At 40.9% G+C, this 17716-nt stretch overlaps 1 protein-coding gene across 2 annotated transcripts in view; it reads left to right on the top strand.

Annotated features, from left to right (window-relative positions):
- Map2k5 (mitogen-activated protein kinase kinase 5) overlaps nucleotides 1–17716 on the top strand; it is a 271209-nt gene that overhangs the window by 231264 nt on the left and 22229 nt on the right. For both annotated transcript variants that reach the window (XM_042687833.1, XM_042687834.1), the window contains 2 exons: nucleotides 4691–4752; nucleotides 7825–7870. In XM_042687833.1, coding sequence (XP_042543767.1) covers nucleotides 4691–4752; nucleotides 7825–7870 — 108 coding nt within the window. The remainder of the gene's footprint in view (nucleotides 1–4690; nucleotides 4753–7824; nucleotides 7871–17716) is intronic.

Here is a 17716-nt window from a genome sequence, read left to right as displayed (position 1 = left end):
TTTATGTAATAATTGCCTGTTCCAGCTTGTGTGCAGGACGCTATAAAGTTGATTTGGGACTAGAGTTTCAGGTTAAGCTTTTGGTTAAGGTTGTGTTCACGGTTTCATTCCATACCTCTGTGCTTAGAAGTTCAGTAGAAATACATTCCAAAAAGCCCTTATAGTGAAGTATGGTATCCAGGGTCTTACCGAGAGTGACTTATTAACAATTGAGCCAGTTTCAGCCAGTACAGAGAGCTACTAGTGTAACTGCTTCTTCAATCCAGATTAATGCTTTGGAAATGCATTCTTCCATCTTACTTGTTCTCACCGAGAACTTTTTTTCTGGTACTTGAACTTAGGGCTTGAGTGTTGCCCTTAGCTTTTTTTTTTCCCTCAAGGCTAGTACTTTACCACTTTTTGAGCCACGCCTCCACTTTTGGCTTTTTTGCTATGTGCCGGGCACTGGTGGCTCACACCTGTAATCCCAGCTACTCAGGAGGCTGAGACCTAAGAATTGTGGTTGAAAGCCAGCCAGTTAGAAACGTCCATGAGACTCTTATCTCCAAGTAACCACCAGAAAAACCGAAAGTGACACTGTGCCCAAGTGGTAGAGCGCTAGCTTTGAGCTGAAGAGCTCAGGGACAGTGCCAAGGCCCAGAGTTCAAGTCCCATGACCAACAACAACAAAAAAAAGAGTCTCAGATGTATCTGTCCAGTCTGGCTTTGAATCAGCCTTCTGAGTAGCTAGGAGTATAGACATGGGCCACCAGCAACCTGCTCAGATGTGTGTATGGTTCATGGGTATGCATGTGTGTACATACAAGCCAGTTCTGGGGCTTGAAGACGTACTTCTAGCTTTTAGGTTAATTGGAGTAAATATCTCAGAGATTTTCCTGCCCCAGCTCACTTCAAATCTCCATCCTCAAGTTGCTAGGATTCCAGGTATGAGCTGCTGGCACTAGCTTTTACGTATGTTCTTTTGCCATTGATTGGTTAGTCTTCTGTATCTCAGAAGATTCTTCCTTGAACATGCAAGAGACAAGGAATTTTGAATAGAAAGAGATAGCTGGCATATGCACTTGAGACTCAGCTTTCCTTCTGTTTTGTTGTTGTTGTTGTTGCTGCTGCTGCTGCTGTTATTGGTCCTAGGGTTTGAACTCAGGGCCTGAGCACTGTTCCTGAGCTTCTTTTTGCTCAAGGTTACTACTATACCATTGAGCCACAGCTCCACTTCCAGCTTTTTTTTTTTTTTTTTTTTTTTTGGTAATTTATTGGAGACGGGTCTCACAGACTTTACTGCCCAGGATGGCTTCAAACTGTGATTCTCAGATCTCAGCCTCTTGAGTATCTAGGATTACAGTGTGAGCCACCAGTTTCCGGCTTCCTCCTGCATTTGGAGCAGTGATTCTTTGAGTTCTACAAAGTCAACTTGAACTGATATTTTCAGAAATGAAATAGATTATTCATGGATACCAACCAGTATTCCTTAACTTTTATAACATAAGAACCTTAACAGACTTATCTAGTCTTAAATAAAATTTAATTACTCTTGCAAAATGTCACATTTCCTCATTTTACTTCTCATTCATGCTAAAATGACATCTTCATCACATTGCCTGGTTTATTTATAATTAATTAATTTACTTTTGGTGTCATGCTTTAAAATGAAACCCACATTAGCATTATGTTTTATACAAGCTCTTTGTAGAAAGCCAGTCCAGAATTTTAACTATCTTGGTAAATATTCAGCCACATTAAAACAGCAGGCTGTGTGTGTGTGTGTGTGTGTGTGTGTGTGTGTGTGTGTGTGTGTGTGTGTGTGTGTGTGTGTGTGTGTGTGTGTTCACTGGGGCTTGAACTTCTCATAGCTCCACTTCCGACTTTTTGTTGGTTAATTGCAGTTAATATTCTCATGTGCTTTCCTGTACAGGCTGGTTTTAAACTGTGATCCTCAGATTTCAGCCTCCTGAGTAGCAAGGATTATATTCATGGGCAACTGGTGCCAGGCTAAGGTCCCAAGTTCAAGCCCATTATGGCAACAACAAAAAAGCGGGGGAAGGAAGGGAGTCAAGGAAGGCAAAGAGAGGAAAATAAGGGAAGGGGGGAGAAGAGAAGGGGGAAGGAGAAAGAAAAGAAAATCTATTTTTTAAAAATGGCCTAGGAAGCCGGGTGCCGATAGCTCACGCCTGTAATTTTAGCTACTCAGGAGGCTGAGATCTGAGGATCATGATTCAAAGCCAGCCCGGGCGGCAAAATCTGTGAGACTCTTATCTCCAATAAACCACCAGAAAACTGGAAGTGGCGCTGCAGCTCAAGTGGTAGAGCGCTAGCTTTGAGCTGAAGAGCTCAGGGGCAGTGCCTTGGCCCAGAGTTCAAGCCCCACGACCAACCAAAAGAAAACAAAGGCCTAAGACTAGGAATGTGGCTCAGTGGTAGAGTGCTTGCCTATCATGCATGAGGCTCTGGGTTTGATTCCTTAGTAAATAAAAAATTTAAAAAATCAATTTTTTTTTAATGGCCTAGAGTAGCTTCCTAACTGATAATAGTCCATGATGTTTTGCACATCAAATTCTGTAATTGGAAAAGTTTCTGAATTCTTAAAGCCTTCCCTTGTAAATGGTGATGGGTTTGCTCCCTGTGTCAGGTGGTTGTCATTCAGATTTTGAACTATCTTTTTTACTGTTTCTACGGACAGCTAAATGTCATTTCTTGAACTGAGCCTTGTAGACTCTCACAGTTTTGGTGATCCATACAGCTTTCTTCAAGAAGGCCAGGTCTGAAATAGATATCAAGTTTTATTTTTGCTCTTCAAATCAATGACACTTCTGTGACCATTTCCCACTACCATTATTGAGGAGCCATCATGTTATTGTGTGCCTTGTTTCTTTTGAGTATACTGTTCTAATACCCTGTTTTTCATATCCTTTCTATGGTAATACCTGCATATAATCCTTTGAACTTGGAAAGATTTTACTTTACCTCCATTTTGCTTTGTTTTTCTCTCCTCCTGGAAATCTTTACTTTCTTTATTGATGAGAATTTAAGTGTAGAATTGTTCAGCATCCCCTCTAGATGAATAGAGTAGATTCAAAGGGAACAGTTATGGGAAAGTCATTATTTTTTATATTCCTTTCCCCCCCCAATCTCTTCAGAATTTTGTTCTTCCTTTTTTTAAAAATAATTTTTGGCTGCTTTGACCTCCACCTCCTGCCCAGTTCCTTTTTATTTCGTTGTATTTTCCAGCCATTTCCAATTGTTTGAATCAGAAACAAAGCCTTAATAAGACTTCTAGTTAATTTTCTGTCTTGTAATTACCGATCTCATTTTTCTGATAATTGGCCACAGCAATTATATGTATATTTACTAATCACATAGGAGGCTGTGCAATTGTATCTATCTGCCACCATTGATAATGACACACATATTGCAGAGGTGCTTTTATCATCTTCTTTTTTCCACTACATCAAAGCTATTTCCTCTCGTTCTCAATAATGAATACATGCATGCATTTGACACAGTTGTGTGCTAGAGAAATTGTTTGGCTCCTACCAAATGCTGCATGCTCTGAGTTTCTAGCCTGCAGCGCTGGAAGGTTGTATGTAATGATATATTGCTCATCCAAATGGCCAAAGCACTCCAAAGCACAGTGAGATTAAAATAAGTCATTCCTTTGTTAATTTAAATAGGTGCATGTATCATACTTTGCAGGGCACTTTGTGTAGGGATGTCAGGGAGGAAAAAAAGCCGCCGAAAGGTATTTTTAATAGCAAATGAGAATAGATGAGAATGGAGTCATTTGCAGCTGCCTACTTTATGTGGCTCTCTTGTTCCAACTGTAGGTCTAATGAGATGACTGTTAAAGTACTCTGCAGTGTAATTTCATTACATCCTGAGCTGTTACACTATAAACACAGTGGCACTCTCTGTCATTCTTGGAAAAACTCCTAAATTCTTAAAGCTTTCCTTTGCGAATGGTAATGGGGTTTGCTCCCTGTGTTGTTTGTTGCTATGTAGTTTGTGTTCTGATGAGTGACTCCCAGATCCTCCCCAGTTTTGTTTGATGTAGAGATAGAAATTTTTCACTGTATTTTTAATTCAGTGGCTTTATGATACGATGACTTGGCCTAAACTGACAACTAGGCTAAAATTCCTTTTCAGGAAAAAAAAAAACTTCTCTCATAAAGGCCTGCCTATTGAAATTTTTATAAAGGAAAAAAAAAATGACTTGTCCCTAAAGAGCCAGCAATCAAAAGCAGTTGAATATATAAAGAAATGTAAATAAATAGGAAAGTGTAAATAAATAGCAAATCCAGTAAAAGAAACAAAGGTCAACAAAGAATAATTTCACAGCTCTTTGTTAATTACAAGACCATTTGTGTGTTACTTAAATAATCATTAATTTCTCATTTACACTTTCCCTACCTTCCTTCCTACCCCGTGGCTATCATTGTCCTTTCTCCACCTCCCCTCCCTCTTTGCTCCCATGTTTCTCACCATTGTAAAATGTGTGGCTTGAAATTTGGCATCTTTACCGAAATGTGTGGAAGAGGGAAGAGCCAGTCTTTTTAATTGGCAGGCCTTTATGTCACCATTATGTTCAACTTTATACTGCTTCTCCGAGGGGGTAGGGTAGCAGTGGTGGGGAGCATTGTGAACTAGAAAGAGGCATTGTTGTGACTTTTGGTGACTTGTTTTTCCTCCATCCCAGGATTCGCCTGTCCTTCCGGTTGGAGAGTTCTCTGAGCCATTTGTACATTTCATCACTCAGTGGTGAGCTAGTGCGCAAAGCACGCCCTGCCCTCAATGTAAATGATACATGCCATTAACTCCGGGAGACCTTATGGCTCTCCTGCTTCCTTTTGGAGAAAGAGGCACTGGGGGAGGGGGAGCAACTCGGCAGATAGGGCAGCAAAGCCAAAGAAACTGTTTAAATTATATAAACATTATTTACACAAAGGTTCATAAGCATACTTGGGAGGCTCCTTTGCTTTTTAATAAACCACTGATCAGTTTCCTTCTTTGAGCAGACACTGTTCCCATTTTCTTAATCTTTTTTTTTTTTTGCTCAGAAATATGCAATTTTATAGCTACTCTTGAACAGACATATGAAGCTTATTTTTATTAATGGAACCTCAAGTTACCCATAAAACTGCCTGCCACTTAGTGAAAGCAGCACGGTTTATTAACTCATTGGAGTCTTCAGTAACTTTTATCTTTGGTTATATTTTAAACACGACATACTGGGGTCATCCTTACACCGAATTTTGATATTGGGAAAATCTGGTAGAGATGTAGTTCTATTAGTTGCATTTCAACCCCTAAGAACCTGACAGGTACCCCAAGATTTAAGGCAAAGGTGCCTTCAAAGCCTTGAGATAACCCCTTATCATTTTACACCTGAGGAAACAGGCGTTTTTCTGCCTAGAGTTCTTTTCCAGCCTTTTTTCTCTTTCCTCCCAGCAGCATGCCTCTTGCCTTTATTAGCCCTTGTGCCATCATCCCCTCTCCAGGTCCTGGGAGACTCATGTGGCCTTAGGAGGCCCACTGCTCCCCTGCCCTCAACCTCACCCCTACACGGGGATTTTACCCAAGAGACTGGAGGAAATTGGCAGCTCAGAAATGACCAGACCTCAAGCAGGAGAACAAGACTCATCAGCCATTGTGGGACTCCTCCTACCCAAACGTCTACATTTCTGCACCCTGTCAGTCAGTCAACTTTCCGGTACTGGAGGATGGCAGACCCTTCCCGAAGAAGCCTGGGGTGCAGGGAGGTGGCATAGTGGGGGGTCCTTGCTAAGCAGGGCTGGCTGTGTGCTGCCCCTCCCCCGCAATCCAACCAATGTGAAACCAAGAAATATTCCTTAATATAAACGTCAAGCTTTATCACCTTTTTGACTAAGTGTAATATGTTACCTCTTAATAAAAATGTCGTGTACAGTTTATATTCCACAGAGGGGAATAAATGTGGAGGAGAAATTTTCCCCTAGTTTAAATATTTTTTTTAACATTGTATCTTGTTTATTCAAATACATGCTATTCTGTAGCTTTTGGAAACTATATTTGCTCTGAAAAAAAAAAAAATACCTATTGATTGAACCCTGGACTTCTACGCTGTTTTAAAGCTTATTGAGTGTCATTATACAGAAACATATTAGTCCCTCTTTTTTTTGTTTAACTAGAATTCCTAAAAAAAAAAAAAAAAACTCAGAGGCATCCCCATGAAAGATAAAGATTAGAGAACAAACTATGATTCCTTTGCTGCCTGGAGCCCTAGTCTAGGCATCACCCACTCCAGACACAGGCACAGCCATAGGAGACACTGGATATGTGACATCCATCATGGAATCTCTCTGTGTGGTCTGAGATGGGCCCTGGGGGTGGGGCTGCTCCAGGCAGCCAGGGAGAGACATAGTTAAGGCTTTATCGCCCTACTATCCAAAAAATCAATCAGCTGCTATGTGTAAGTTTTATGGAGAGGAAGGGAAGGATAACCTGTGTTGAAATTTTCAAGGCTGTCAAGCCAAAACAAAAATGAAACAAATCTCTTGTTTTCCCAAGAGATAGAGCTACTTTGGAATGTCAAATTGGGATGGTTATCAACTCCACTAGGGAGACAGCTTGAATTACTTGCTAATGGAAACAGTATTTGAGAGGTGCATATGGTTATTTATAGGGAAGGCAAATGTCCTCAGTGTCATTAATGGTTCATAACTACAATTCTTGTTTGCCAAATGATCATTAAATTGCTCTATTTAAAAACAAAAGTACTGTCAGCAAACTCAGAGATGACGTGAAAGATATTCATTTGCTCATTAGAGAGTCCCTTATACAAAAGGCCTCTGTGATCTTTTCCAAGTGATCAAAGCAGCAGTCTATTTGTGACTTTATCCCATAGATGTTCTGGTTTAGAAAGAACACTGCCATCAAGTAGGCAGCTACCCACAATCACCTCTGGATAGCTAAGCATACACTCCAGCCATAAGTATACCTTACTGGATGGAAGACACGAAATATTTTACACAAGAAGTGCAATTCTTTAAAGCGGCTTCAGCAAACTTAGCTATCTCACAGCTATTGAATAAATTAAACTTTCATCATACTTGATAAATACAAGCCAAGATATTATATAAGAACTCATTTGTAATTTTGTAGCATTATCTAGATTCCTCACTCCTTTGTATACTGCTTGTTTTAGTGGAGGGATGACATTTTTCTTAATCTGACTTAACAATCAATTATACTGCCTATTACATTATTCCATTTACCAAAAAAAGAAGTAAATTGTTCTCTGAATTTAATTTTGAAACAAATAGGCAACTAAACCTGGGAAAGAATATAACTGCTTTTTCTACATTAATTTCAAAAATAGAATTAGAATAAATGTAAATTCATTATGTACATTGTGAAAGTAACTTTGAAAAAAAGAGACAGCTTTGTGATTCAGAAGGTCCCAGAAGGGCTGGGAAGGTGGCTCAGTGGTAGAGCGCTTGCCTTGCATGCCTGAGGCCCTGGGTTCCATTCCTCAGCACCACATAAGCAAAAAGAAAAAAGCTGGAAGTGGCGCTGTGGCTCAAGTGGTAGAGCACTAGCCTTGAGCTGAAGAGCTGAGGGACAGCGCCCAGGCCCAGAGCTCAGGCCCCAAGACTGGAACAAAAAAAAAAGAAGATCCCAGAAATATGAATTTTAAAAAGCCAATATAAAGGAAAGATAACATTTATACTTTGGCCAAAAAAATCAAACTGATGGAGTTTTGAAAACACCCAGATTTGAGGGGAAATAGTGGTAGAAATTAAAACCAAAAACTTGCAAATAACAGAGATAAATTTTCTTTTTCCACCACAGCATGAGAAAACAGCCCAAAGAAAGGCCAGCACCTGAGGAACTGATGGTGAGTAAGTTTGTTTAGTTACCTTTAGGATCTCCATTTATATTTTTAACATTTTGTTAAAAAGACCAGTATGATTTGTATGTGCATTAGGACATCAGACATAGGTGTTTTTATTATGTAAACTTTGGTATATTTATAGATTGTATGATCCAATGACTGGTACAAGTAAAATCATTTTTAAACTTTTTTTACCCTAAACATTATTATTACTATCTTTAAGTAGTTATACAGATCAGATACAGTAGTTACACATACCAGTTTATGAGAAAAATGCATCTTGATGGGGTACTGGGGCTTGAACTCAGGACCTCACACTCTCACTTGGCTTTTTTAACTAGGCTGACATTCTACCACTTAAGCCACAGCTCAACTTCCCAGTATGAACTCTTCAAAATCCACAGGTTCTGAAAAGGCAGCATTATTTACTTCATTCAGGTTAATGGTTTTGAAAGTAAAACTCAGATTATAATGTTTCTTTTTGAAAACCCCACCAGCATACTGAAAATTAATGCAAAACTCTTCATTTGCATTGCTCAAAGTCACAAAATCAATGTAGGCCACTCTTCACCTGCATTTTGCACCACTGCTTTCAGAAGACAGAGGTCTTGTAACAGAGAATATGTTAAGTTTTTGGTTCAGTTCTGTTGGAAACTTTAAATGTGGCATGGAGTCCTGTCTGACTCATGCAGAATGAAATTAGACTGGCTGCAAAAGATCAAGTTAATGTGAATCTTTGCTCTTGCTTCAGAAAGAGACCCTGCAAGGCAGCTGGTGCTGTGTTCTCAGCTCCAAAGCAGCTTTCTTTGATTGCAAATGACAGTTTTGTTTCATTGTTGTTGTTTTTAACTCAATCAGGGAGAGAAACAGAGATGCTCCAGAACAAATCACAAATGGTCATTTATTTAGTACAGATTGTAGATTTGACAATGCATGAACTATTAGAATGAGTTAAGATGGAGCATTAGTGAATAATAATTAAATAATTAGTAAATTTTTTAACTTACAGTTTTGTTAATTAAATAATAGTACATAAATAATTAAGGTCTAGGCTTTCCAATTTTTTGCATGTCACTCCTCTTTAAATTATTGTAGTCAGAGCAAATCCTGGCTGGCTTTCTTTAAATAAACAAGTGCTTTACATATATTGGTTCAGAGGTTTCCATTCTTGATATGTTATCCCAGTAAACACTCTTAAGCACCCAACCTTGTGCACAATACAAATTTCCCTTTTGTGTCACAAGTTCCTTTCAGATGGGCATTTCTTTTGCCTTCATGCTATACCTTTAGAGCAAAATCTTAGTTTTCTAAGTAATTTCAAGTTAAAGTTCACCCTTGAAACCTCTCCAGTTTATAACTACATAGATTTCACATCTAGAATAAATGTGTGGGCTTAGTAGCACGGGAGTCATTTGTTTGCTGTTTGGTTTCTTTAATAGCTAAGAAATTCTTGCAGTTAGTCACATTTGAGAAAACTTAGAACAGGTTCTAGAAATGGAGCCCTGTTTACCTTTTGCATTATTGTGCTATGGCTGGATAGCTCAGCTATTTAAAACAAAGGAATAGAGTTTCATAAAACAGATATCTGTTTGGAAATTCATGTTTCAGTGCTGCAATGAATTGGTCACTTATAAATAAAACATCTTCAAATCATGCATATACCATAAATGTTTGTGGAATGTGATGGGAGGGAGGAAAAGGGGTGGTAAGGAACATCTCTCCAGAGTGGCAAATCATAAAGACTAAAGATATGAAGACTAAAGAGTGAGTACTTTCAATGCCTTGAAAGCAAGTGTGTGCGAGTGTACATGACTATCATGTATATGTGAGAGAGGAGGAGGGAGAGGAACCTGTGTTTATACCCTGGTGTGTGCTGTCCCACACTCGTAATTAATAAATATCAATAAATGAATAAAACACAATAAAAATTTAGTCACAGGAAGCACCACCATATATTTTTTTATTGATAAGTTTTTTTATTGTGAAAATACCTTACAGAGTGGTTACGATTACATGAGCAAGGTAATACATTTCTTATCAAGCATTGTTGCCTCCTCCCTTGTTTCCTCTTCTCTTCCCTCCCCTCTGCCCCCCCCCCAAAGTTGTAAAGTTCATTTTCCACATAGCATCTTGTACATTTCCCACCGTATACTTAATTTGTTATTATCTCTAGTACTACTCACTGTTTGCTTTTGAATGAATTTATTCCCAGAAGTATATCAAAGCTGAAGCAAGGCACCCTTATTTGCTGAGGGCTACATGAGGAGACAGGAAACAATGGGTGTGGGGAGCTGCTATAGTCAAGACCTGCTGTTGGCCAAAAGATTGGACCCAATAGGACATGGGAAAGAAAGTGGATTCTCTCTTGCCTTGAACCTGAGTTATATCCTAAGGACCTCGTCTTAAGGAACCTGTTTTGTTTTTGTTTTTTTGTTTTTTTAATTCCTCCCAGCATATTAATGGCTTTAATTTTTCCTTTTCCCTCTCTGCCTGCAACCTATTTGATGGTGCTCCCATCTGGAAGCTGAGAGCCTCTGGAATGCATGAACTGTAGAGCCCATTTGTCACTGTGGGTGGGGGCTTGTGCCTTTCGCAAAAGGAGCAGTTTATCTCCCAAGCGCCGCATCTCCAGCCAGCAGGGTACCAACGTGGGCAGCACAGCTTGGGCTATATCAGCTGTGAGGACTTCAGAATTGTCAAGGTTTCCCTGTGGGTTTGCATTTTCCAAACTGAAGAAAGAAAATGAGACTGAATCTGGTAGAAACACTGAGAGTTATAGATTCACCATTTGGAAACTCTGAAATGAACTTCTGGTATGGCCTTGAGTGATGAACACAACATGCCCCGGCCAAATCAGAATTCAGGATGGGCAGGTCATCCTGACCCCTGGGGTCTGGACCATGCACATAGCAGACATTCAGATTGTCTTGTCTTTGGTGGGAGCCACTGTATGCATCCAGATACCCAACATCAAGCCTTAGAGTCATTGTTCCTGTGGTTTTGAAGATGAAATGTAAAACTCAAGGTTAAACTTGACATAATCCCCAGTGCTAGAATTTGATACTTTATGCATTCCCTCTACTTAGTGTGTTTGTTCTTTATTTGCTATTAGCTGTTATGTCTAAGTGGAAATGTTATAAATTTGGACCAAGACATTCCCTTACCAGTCACACTTTTGAGGAGGCTAAGGTCCTTATGACTTAGTGGTTTTCTGGTATGCAACCATTAAGCTACATGAAGAACTCATTGTCAACATCTTCATCATTGTGTTGTTTCTTTTTGTGCTTGTACAGGAACTGGAACTCAGGGTCTCAACCTCACTTGACTTTTCTGCTCTAACCTAGTGCTCTATCACTTGAGCCACATCTCCACTTCCAGCTTTTTGTGGCTAATTGGAGATAAGAGTCTCAAGGACTTTTCTGTCTAAGCTAGCTTTGAATCTTGATCCTTAGATTTCACTCACCTAAATAGCTAGGATTACAGGCATGTTTCAATCCTCTTAAGAGATCTTAGGATCAGGGAAATGATTGAATTTATAGAACACTGTGTGTGAAGTCCTATGTAGACCCAGCAGAAGATGCGAAGAATAAGCTACATAGGAATAGTCTTACAGGGAATATGTCATAACACACAAACAGCTAAAATGAAACAATTGTTATAAAAGAGTACAAGCCAGGCTTATGTCTGTAATCAATCCTAGCTACTTAGGAAGCTGAAATCTAAGAATCCATTATTCAAAACTGCACTGGGCAGGAAAATCCAGAAGACTCTTATCTCTAATTAACTATCAAAAAGCCACAAGTGGAGCTGCTAGTTTTGAGTGAAAATGCTCAGGGATAGCGCCCAGTCCTTGACAATCCCCTCCCTGCATCCCACTCAGTAAAAAGGAGGAGCAGAGTTCTATGGGAATCCATTTGGAAGTTGGGGGGAAGTCATGTACAGGAGGAAGCAATTAAAAATGCCCTTAAAAGACAAATTGCATTTTTTTTTTTTTTGGGTCCGGTTGTGGGGCCTGAACTCTGGGCCTGGGCACTGTCCCTCAGCTCTTCAGCTCAAGGCTAGCGCTCTACCACTTGAGCCACAGCGCTACTTCCGGCTTTTTGCTTATGTGGTGCTGAGGAATCAAACCCAGGGCCTCGAGCATGCAAGGCAAGAGCTCTACCACTGAGCCACCTTCCCAGCCCGACAAATTGGATTTTAATAGAAACTTTTCTAGGGACCATTTTATGTATAGGAAGCAGGATGGACAAAGTATGAGTAGACGCTAGACCTTTTCAGAGTGACCTCTAGTGCCTGCTGGAGCAGAGGCCCACTGATCCAGTGGGATTTCAAACCCACAAAGGTGAAGTTCAAATAGGTAATATATTTGCTATCAGCTGGACAATATTAACAGAGATTGAATGTAGAAGGAACTCTGGTGTCCAGGTCTAAAAACTTTTGACTACATAAAGCAGCACAGTATAGCTACATACACTCAATCTTTGACCTTGAAAACAATTTCCCATTCACATATTGAGAAGTCCAACACTTGATGTGGCCTTTCTTGAACTCTTCAAAAATGAGTTTGTTTAATGCTAAAGGATCATGTTTAAACTCCACAGCAGGCAGGTGTGACACCATGAGGTGCAAAGTGCAAAGTATACACACACACACACACACACACACACACACACACAGAGACAAATACATTCCTCCTGCTCCTGTGACAATGATTTCACTATTGAACAACTTGGTCTGGTACCGACAAATTTCAGACCAAAATTTTAGACAGTAGAAACTCTGAAGCAATGCAGATAAAAATACTCATCTGGCTTAACCTAGCCACAGAGATGTATCAGCTTATGTGAGAGAAGACATCTTCTCCAGCCAAAAAGACTGGTGTGGCTGCAGCAAGAAGAAAAGAGAATAAAGGTGGTAGAGAAATTTCCCTATAATGTCAGTGATCAGAATAATAAAAAGTAGGTTTGGTTTGGTTTTTTGTTTTGTTTTGTCGGTTGTGGGGCTTGAACTTTGAGCCTGGGCACTGTCCTTGAGCTCTTTAGCTCAAGGCCAGTGCTCTACCACTTGTGCCACAGTGCCACTTCCAGTTTTCTGGTGGTTAATTGGAGATAAGAGTCTCACAGATCTTGTCCAGGCTGGCTTTGAGCCAAGATCCTCAGATCTCAGCCTCCTGAGTAGCTAGGATTACAGGCGTCAGCCACCGTTGCCTGGCGAAAAAGTTTTTTTTTTTTTTAAGTCAAGGATAGAAAGACAACCTGAGGGGCTGGGAAGGTGGCTCAGCGGTAGAGTGCTTGCCTCGCATGCATGAGGCTCTTGGTTCGATTCCTCAGTACCACATAAAGAGAAAAGGCTGGAAGTGGCACTGTGACTCAAGGGGTAGAGTGCTAGCCTTTAGCTAAAGAGCTGAGGGACAGCGCCCAGGCCCAGAGTTTTAAGCCCCAGGACAACAACAACAACAAAAATACAACCTGAGCTGGGAATAGGGTTTCTAGTCTGATTTTGCTATTCAAATTATATTTTTAGATTTTTAATTAAAGAGAAAGGATGACATTACTGGAGAAACCATTTGTTAGGGTTACCATGAAGAATTACTCTTTAGCTTCTTGGTTGCTTAAGGTCAGTTTGCAACTTAGCAGGAAAAGCCTTTACTAGGACCCATTCCCTTCAGCTAAGCCAAACCAAAAGGTCACACTGGATCATCAGGCCTTGACCAGGGGTCCTCAATTTCAGGAAAGTCTGTTAGAGTTCGTGAAATAACATGGAAAAATCTTGTGTGCAATTGGAGACAGACACATTTCTGAGAGATGGCATTCATGACTGTGGTCAGTTTTTTAAAGGTTGACCGTAATCTTAAATGATGGTTAAACACCTTTACCTCATATTCCCTTTCTGTCGCTGAAGAGCTCCATGCCAGAACAGACAGGCAGCTGAGGAGGGGCCAGTCATTCTCTGAAGGTGTGTGTTTGGCGTGGGGGAGGGGAGGGAAAGACCCTCCTTGTGGGGCTCCGCAGGGCTCTCACCAGCTGTCAGGCAGCCCTTTAACCTTCCAGCCTGTCCCAAATGAGGGCTTGGGCTCTAGCAGGGAGGGTGAGGGCCTCAGGCATCCACAGTTACAATTTGGGCTCTGAGTGCTGTCGATCCTTCTATGCATTTAGAGTATTTCCAGGAGCCTCCCATGTCTAAGCTCTATTTAATGGAATCCATGCATAGTAAGTAATCAGGTCAGAAGAAGCAGCATCCCCGTTTGAGATCAATCGCTAGCTAATACTTTATCTAGGCCACTTTATTATCTCATGCTGATCCGATTCCCATTCTCCTCCTCCTTTGTAGCACACACTTTGGCTGTGGGAAAAGTACGTATCCCATACATATTAAAAACATATACCCATTCTATCTGTATGTAAATGTGTGAGGCACAGCTGGATATTGCAGAGGAGTTTGATTTACTAATAGTTATTATCTGTTCTAGCTGTTCAGTGGCAGAGAGAATTTCAGAGAAACAAGCTGGCGCAGAAATTGTCTTTATGCTATTACTACACTGCTTTAGTAATTGTTTAAAAACATGGGTTCTAATAATGCCTGTTATTTTGTGCATTTCCTTGTACATTCCAGAGCAGGGCATTCTCGTTTTGCATTTCCTCACATTTGGCTTTCTTTCCAGGCTTCCAAGGAACATAGGGTACAGTTCGTGATGGAAATTTAATGTTTTACCTAGGAAGCAAGTAAACAGTGGGACTAGCATACTAGAAGCAGGTATGGGTCTAGGAGACGAGGTGTCAGTTATAATGAAAATAGTGCTTTTGAGCTGGTGGCTCACGCCTCTAATCAGCCGAGATCTGAGGATCAAGGTTTGAAGCCAGCCTGGGCAGAAAAGTGCTTCAGACTCTTATCTCCAATTAACCACTAAAAAGCAGGAATTAGAGCTGTAGCCCTTGAGCAACAAAGCTAAGGGACAGGCCCCTGGTCCTGAGTTCAAGCCCCAGTAACAGCACCAAGAAAAAAAAATATTACCTTTGGATTTTTTTCCTCTGTGTACCCCCAACAGCTATAAACTTGAAGGCATCATCTCCTAGTGAAGACTTTCTGTAATAGAGGTGGTAGTGGTTTGGGGGGCTAAGAAATACCAACCTGCTCTAGAAAAATCTGTTTAAACACTTTATTACTTTCAAGGAGATGTTAACTTGTTTAATTCCTCTAAGTAAAATTGTCATTGATCACTTTTCTGGCTTCCCAAACATGGTTATAATTACATTTTCCAATAGTTTTCTTGGTTATTCTCTCAGTTACTCAAGGTATATGGTAAATTTGGGTATCTATGTGGTCCCTTTTAATAAGTGGAGGAACTACCACATTTGACTTTTATCTTTCCAACAGAAATCCCAGGGGGACTTTGATGTTCTTACCACATGGTGTGGTTTTTTTTTTTTCCTAGTGGCAGTACTGTGGCTTAAACTGGCATTTTTACTCAGTGCTGACACTCTACTATTTGAGCCACAGTTCTACTCCGGCTTTTTGCTGGTTAATTGGAGATAGGACTCTCAGACATTCCTGCCCAGGCTGGCTTCAAACTGCAATTTTTAAATCTGAGCCTCCTACATAGCTATAATAATTGATGTGAGCCATTGGCTCCCGACCTGGTTTCCTTTTCTAAAGCCAAACTTTCTGATCGCTGTGAAAGACAAAATACACTGGACAATTAAGAAGATGATTTTTATTCAGGCTATTGTAGTAGGGAGAATGTTTACTAATGAGTTGCTGCTTAAAAGAAAGAGGGGGCCAAGGTTTTCTGGAGGCAGGAAACAAAGCCATGTGCAAGTCTTACTAGAGTCATATGGAAAGGTGGAGAAGGGCTTATCTCTGCGAGAATGGAATTCTTTATGGTTAAAAGAAAGGTAGACAGATTTCTTACCTGTTACAGCCTCCTGGGAACACCAGGGTCATGTTTCTGGTTATTTGGATCCAAGGGCTTGCAAGGATTGTTCACAGGGTCAGAGGACACTGTGCTTGGGAAAAAAACCTAAGCTTTTTTGTGGGTATGCCAGTCCTGGTGAAGTGAGGAGGTAAGGTCTGGCCAGCTCCATATTGGACAGTAGGGTCTGGCATCTTGTCTTCATACTGGAGGAGGGAAACACCCCCTGCTCACATAACCTGCCTCCCAGATGATGTGTGTGCCCGGATCCCTGGAAACAGGGTTGGACACTTGGCTGATAGGTTACTGAATCTGTCAGTCCAGTGCCTGGGACTGGGAATTTCCTGTGGATCCGTCCCCTGCTGGGTCCCTATTTAGACCGGACCAGCCCAGGCACCAGGATGCCATGCCACTTTTGTCTCCGTGATCATCTCTTGAGTCCTGTCTCCTGGCTTGAATCCAGTCATCATGACGTCCCAATTCATCTCCAATGGAGAGCTGAATTGGATTGTTGGTATTGTTTTTGTTCTTTCTTTCCTCTCTAGCCTGTTTCCTAGCTTGTGTTATGTGTATTTGGGGGCAGCAGGCCTTTGTAACAATGGGCAGCCTGCAGCCTGCTAACTGTAAAATAAAGACTCCAGTATTTCATATTCCGATATGTGGCTTGGCCAACACTAGGACTTGCACTCAGGGCCTGGGCACTGTCCCTGAGCTTCTTTTGCTCAAGGCTAGTTCTCTCCAGATGAGCCACAGCTCCACTTCCAACTTTTTTGATAGTTTAGAAGAGTAAGAGTCTCACAGACTTTTCTGCCTGGACTGGCTTCAGACCATGATCCTCAGAGCCTAGCCTCCTGAGTAGCTAGGATTACAGGTGTGAGCCACCAACACCTGACTAAATCTAAGTTTTTTTAAATACTCCTGTTGATTGGTAGATAGGAACTTGATTGTCACAAACTGTAATTACCTATTGCATATCATATACAGCATGTTTTTGTTGTTTTGTTTTGGGCATTACTAGGATTTAAACTTTTGTGCTTCATAGGTTGGCATTCTACCACTTGAGTCATATCTTAGGCCCTGCTTCTGGCTGGTTATTTTGGAAATGGAGACTAGTGATCATTTTTGCTCCAGCTGATCTTGAACCAGATATTCTAGAGTTCAGCCTCCTGAATAGCTGTTTTTTTGTATTATGTAGGTAGGTAGGTTGTATTAGGATTTGAACTTAGGGCTTCCTATTAGCTAAGCAGGTACACTAATACTGAGCTATGACCTTTGTGCTCTGGGTCTTTCTAAGATGGGGGCTCATTTTTTTTGCACTAGGCCAGCCTGGACCTCAACTCTTCTATTTTTTGACAGGTACATCACCAGACACAGCTTTTTTAATTTTCTGTTTGTTTGTTTTTGAGAAGAGAATCTCATGAACTTTTTTGGGGGAGAGGGGTCAGTTATGGGGCTTTAACGCAGGGCCTGGGCACTGTACTTGAGCTTTTGTGCTCAAGGCTAGCACTTAACTGCTACAGCTCCACTCTGTTTTCTGATGGTTAATTGGAAGTGAGAGTCCCATGGTCTTTCTACCCAGGCTGGCTTCAAACCATAATCCTCAGATCTCAGACTCCTGAGTAGCTAGGATTGCAGGCATGAGCTACCAGTGCCTGGTGTCGTGAACATTTTTGTCGTCCCTTGCCCTCAACTTCCTATATCTCTGAAATGACAGATACACGGCCCGCTATTGGTTGAGATGGGATCTCTTGAACTTTTTGCCCATACTAGCCTCAAATCACAGTCTTCCTGATCTCCACCTCTAAAGTAGCTAGGAATATAGACATAAGCCACCAGTATCTCGCTGGTTTTTTTGTTTTTGAGGCAAGGTCGTCGTATGCTGAACATATAATCCTCCTGTCTCAGTGTTGGCATTAAAGGTTTGAACCACACATTTGGCC

Source organism: Dipodomys spectabilis, unplaced genomic scaffold (genome assembly GCF_019054845.1).
Source record: "Dipodomys spectabilis isolate Male_0828 unplaced genomic scaffold, ASM1905484v1 ptg000108l, whole genome shotgun sequence".
NCBI classification, from domain to species: domain Eukaryota; kingdom Metazoa; phylum Chordata; class Mammalia; order Rodentia; family Heteromyidae; genus Dipodomys; species Dipodomys spectabilis.
The sequence above is the reverse complement of the archived record's forward strand: the minus strand, read 5'-3'. Positions and strand labels throughout refer to the sequence as shown.